The following is a 5,121-nucleotide window of genomic DNA, read 5'->3' as shown; positions in this document are numbered from 1 at the left end:
GGTGAGTACGCTGGAGATCTCAAGGCGGCTGTGGATCAGTATAAGACATCGTCCGATTATGCTAAGGCTTTGAACTCATACGGTGGGAAGGCGATGTCTGCATCAATTAAGCTCTCCAAGGAGTGGATTACAGCCGAACATCCTTCTATAGACCCCTCCGGCTTGGATAGATTTCTCGTACAGCGCAAGGGGAAGGAGAGCGTAGCTCAGTCATCCAGATCACTTGGTCGTTCATCACAAGGGGGTAGTGGGGATGTCTCCCCTTCGAGCTGAAGCATTACTTAGTTGTTGTTTTCCTTGCTAGTTTTTCCTTTTTAGTGTTTACTTTTGCTTAGCCTTGTTATCTCCTACTTGCTCGGGATGTGGGCAAGAATTCTTCGAATGTATAAACACATCTTTCATTTGATATTATTGGCACTGGATGCGTGGTTCTTTTAAAATGTCGTCTCTCATGTTATTTTTCTTTTTATTGCTTGATGGTGCGGGGGAGTGTTCATATATATATGTATATATTTTCCAAGGCTCTCCATCTAGTCGCGTATGCTATGTCGACTGCAGGGGGTGATTTGGTGGTTAAGGGCTTTAGCCAATTTTTTGACTTTTCAAGGCTCTCTACCTAGCCGCGTAGGCTATGTCGACTGCAGGGAGTGATTTGGTGGTTAAGAGCCTTAGCCAATTTTTTGACTTTCCAAGACTCTCCACCTAACCGCGTAGGTTATGTCGACCGCAGGGGGTGATTTGGTGGTTAAGGGCCTTGGCCAATTTTTTGACTTTTCAAGGCTCTCCACCTAGCCGCGCAGGCTATGTCGACTGCAGGGGGTGATTTGGTAGTTAAGGGCCTTAGCCAATTTTTTGACTTTCCAAGGCTCTCCACCTAGCCACGTGGGCTATGTCGACCACAGGGGGTGATTTGGTAGTTAAGGGCCTTAGCCAATTTTTTGACTTTCCATGGTTCTCTACCTAGCCGCGTGGGCTATGTCGACCGCAGAGGGTGATTTGGTGGTTAAGGGCCTTAGCCAATTTTTTGACTTTTCAAGGCTCTCCACCTAGCCGCGTAGGCTATGTCGACCGCAGAGGGTGATTTGGTGGTTAAGGGCCTTAGCCAATTTTTTGACTTTCCAATGCTCTCCACCTAGCCGCGTGGGCTATGTCGACCGCAGGGGGTGATTTGGTGGTTAAGGGCCTTAGCCAATTTTTTGACTTTCCAAGGCTCTCCACCTAGCCGCGTAGGCTGTGTCGACCATAGGGGGTGAGCGTGGAGTTCAAAGTTGCCGGTTGGCATAAAAAATTCCTGGTCTTGTGAGCTCAGTAGGCGCACCGGGACGTCCCAGCTAGGCTGGCCCTTCCGTAGCGCCCTCATCATCCGTCACCGCCAAGGTCTTTCATTGAATAAGATAAATTGTTACAACTAAGGGTGCCTTTGTGAGGCATTACATAGAGAAAATAAGCAATGCAACCTAATCTACTATATTTACAAAAGCGCAGCCGGCGAGTACATTTTGAGTTCTACTGGTAATACTTTTTGAGGTGTTCTGCATTCCATGGTCTACCTAGCGGCCTTCCTTTTATATCTTTCAAGCTGTAAGCTCCCTTTCCCAGCCTGCGAATCACTTCGTACGGGCCTTCCCAGTTTGGACCAAGCTTCGGTGGGGGGTGTCGTGCCGCTGCTGCATCTCTTAGAACGAGATCTCCTGGCTGGAAGACCCTTGGCTTCACTCTCCGGTTGAAGTACTCAGCGGCTCTTCGTTTATAAGCCATCATTCTTATCGCCGCCTTGTCCCTTACCCCTTCGAGGAGGTCGAGCTCTCCCCTAGTAGCTGCGTCATCGGGTTGCTTGACTTTCATCCTTCCTGTCTCGCTTAAGATCTCAACCGGAACCACGGCTTCCATCCCAAAGGCCAGTTTGAATGGCGTCTCCCCGATCGACTCTCGGGGGGTAGTGTGATATGCCCACAGTACATTGGGCAACTCCTCAGCCCAAAGTCCTTTTTCTTTTTCTAATCTTGTCTTCAAATCCCACAGTATGGTTCGGTTGGTCACTTCCGCTTGCCCATTTGCCTGCGGGTGAGCAACTGAAGTCAGCCCGTGATCGATGCGGTAGCTGGTGCAGAAGGCTCTGAAACTGTGATTATCGAATTGTTTTCCATTATCTGTAATGATTACCCGAGGTATACCAAACCTGCATATGATATTTTTCCAGACGAATCCCTGTATCTTTGCAGTCGTGATGGTGGCCAAAGGCTCAGCTTCCACCCACTTAGTAAAGTAGTCGACGGCAACTAACAAGAACTTCCTCTGTCCTTTTGACATGGGCAAAGGTCCCAAGATGTCCATCCCCCATTGGAAGAAGGGACACACCCCGAAAACTGCCGTCTGTTGCTCGGCCGGAATGTGGATCAGATTTCCATGGCGTTGGCATGCATCGCATTTCCTCACCAACTCTCTAGCATCTTCCTTAATACTGGGCCAATAATATCCTTGTCGAAACGTTTTGAACGCAAGGGTAGTCGCCCCTTGGTGGTTGCCACAAATCCCCGCATGTACTTCGACTAGCACCTCCTGTGCTTCTGTCGGTCGCAAACACTTCAAATATGGCATTGTGAAGCCTCGCTTGTAGAGTTGCCCATCAATGATGGCAAACGAGGCTGCACGAACTTTTAGCTTTCTGGCCGTGAGAGCATCCTCCGGCAATTTATTCTTCGTGAGATACTCAAACAGCGGGTCTATCCAACTTTCCTCATTTTCTACATTCATAACATCGATTACATGTTGGATGCTAGGTTGTCGTAGAATTTGCACACTGGCTGTGCGAGGCAGTTGTCTGGGGTTGGCTGATGCGAGCTTAGCCAGCGCGTCCGCTCGCTCATTGTCCTTTCGAGGGATCTTAGTTATCTTAAACTTGGTGAACCCCCTCTGCAAGTTTTTGACCTCCATTAAATATGCAGCCATCTTTCCGTCCTTTGCTTCGAATTCCCCCGTCACTTGCCCGATTATCAACTGAGAGTCACTGCAAACTTCCACTGAGGTGACCCCGAGTCTGGCTGCCAATCCCAAACCCGTGATCACCGCTTCGTACTCGGCCTCGTTATTTGTTGCTGGGAATTCAAAGTGCAGTGAGTATTCCAACTCTTCTTCATTCGGACCTATCATTATGATCCCCGCCCCGGATCCTTCGTCATTTGAAGATCCATCGACAAAAATTTTCCAATCTGCCTGCTCCCCTGGTGGGAGCTCGGGCGGGGTGGTGAGCTCAACGATGAAGTCTGCTAAAGCCTGTGCCTTAATAGCTGTCCTTGGCCTGAATTCGATATCAAACTCGCTTAACTCGATGGCCCATTTTAACAGCCTCCCAAAGGTCTCGGGCAGATGCAGAATCTGCTTGATAGGTTGGTCAGTCATTACTTGCACCGTGTGAGACTGAAAATAAGGCCTCAATTTCCTGACCGCGACAATTAATGCAAACACCAGCTGTTCAGTCAGGCTGTATCTTATTTCTGCACCCCTCAATACTTGGCTCACGTAGTAGACTGGTTTCTGCGCCTTTGAGAACTCTTTCACCAGGACCGCACTGACTGCCTTTGGTGATACTGCCAAGTAGAGACACAACACGTCCCCAGGAGATGGGCTGGTCAAGATCGGGGGCTCTTGTAATGACTGCTTCAAGTTCCTAAGAGACTCTTCGCATTCCTGGGTCCACTCAAAATTGGAAGAGCCCCCTATGGCTTTGAAGAAGTGGTAGCATTTGTCCGCCGCCCGGCTCATGAAACGATTTAAGGCTGCTACCCGCCCCGTCAGCCTCTGAACCTCCTTCCTGCTGGTGGGGCTTTTCATTTCTAGGATTGCCCGAATTTTGTCCGGGTTCACTTCGATGCCCCTTTGCGTGATCATGAAACCTAGAAATTTTCCACCTGCGGTACCAAAAACACACTTCTCTGGATTGAACCTTAATCTGCTTTGTCGGGCAACGTCAAACACTTTTTGTAAACAGGCCACATGGTCATTGGCTCTGGCACTCTTGACCACCATATCGTCAACATAGACTTCTACGACATCCCCGATTAGCCCACGAAAGACTTTGTTCACCATCCTCTGATACGTCGCTCCTGCGTTTTTCAAGCCAAATGGCATGGCTGTATAACAATACGTGCCGAAATCCGTGATAAATGACGTCTTCTCTTGATCGGCCTCGGCCATTGAAATTTGATGATACCCCGAAAACGCATCTAGAAAGCTGAGCCTTTCATGACCCGACGTTGCGTCCACCAGTTGATCTATTCTGGGGAGTGGGTATGAGTCTTTTGGGTATACCTTGTTCAACCCAGTATAGTCTACACACATGCGCCATTTTCCATTTGACTTCTTCACAAGTACAACATTTGCCAACCACTCGGGGTATTGGACCTCTCGGATGAAGCCCGCCTGTAGCAATTTTTCCACCTCTGCTTTGGCCGCAGCCTGCCTCTCAGGGGCAAGGTTTCTCTTTTTCTGCTTCACTGGCTTAGCCCCTGTCTGGACACCGAGGCGGTGTTGCGCAACAGTTGAGCTAATCCCCGGGATATCATTTGGGTTCCAAGCGAAGACATCCAAATTTTCGGCTAGACACTTCGCCAATTTTTCCTTCTCTTCGGATCCCAGACCTATTCCAACAAGAAACTCCTTTCCTTCGTCAATAAAGATTTTTTCAATCATATCAAGTGGCTCGATCCGCTCCCTCGGGAGTTCTACATCCAGCATCATAACTGATGGTGGGCTTTTGGCTTGTATACTGTCCACATAGCACTTTCTTGATGCATGCTGATCTCCTCGCACGCTCTCGATCCCCCTGCTGGTTGGGAACTTCATAATTTGATGGTATGTCGATGGGACCGCGCCAGCTGCATTTAGCAATGGTCGGCCGTAGATAGCGTTGTAAGCCATGGGGGTCTTGACAATCAAGAAATTAGTCACGATCACCACTGTCGCTGGGTATGTCCCAAGAGTGACTGAAAGCTCTACAGTCCCTTCCGGTATCACTGTTGCCCCTCCAAAGCCTTGTAGGGGGGTAGTCACCACCTTCAACCTTTCTTGAGGGATTTTTAGACCCAAGAAGGCATCCCAGGTGAGGACATTTGCCGCACTCCC

The 5,121-nt window shown here is 49.2% G+C and overlaps 1 protein-coding gene and 1 pseudogene across 1 annotated transcript in view; both read right to left on the bottom strand.

Moving 5' to 3' along the window:
- LOC111411680 overlaps positions 1-5,121 on the bottom strand; it is a 17,589-nt pseudogene that overhangs the window by 9,197 nt on the left and 3,271 nt on the right.
- The window catches only part of LOC111412922, a 6,854-nt gene continuing 3,239 nt past the window's right edge, over positions 1,507-5,121 (bottom strand). The window contains exon 5 of the mRNA XM_023043788.1: positions 1,507-5,052. Within this exon, the coding sequence (XP_022899556.1) occupies positions 1,507-5,052 (3,546 nt within the window). The remainder of the gene's footprint in view (positions 5,053-5,121) is intronic.

The sequence above is a fragment of the Olea europaea genome, chromosome 16, assembly GCF_002742605.1.
Source record: "Olea europaea var. sylvestris chromosome 16, O_europaea_v1, whole genome shotgun sequence".
Classification (NCBI taxonomy): Eukaryota; Viridiplantae; Streptophyta; class Magnoliopsida; order Lamiales; family Oleaceae; genus Olea; species Olea europaea.
Note: the sequence above shows the minus strand (reverse complement) of the source record. Positions and strands in the feature narration are given on the sequence as shown.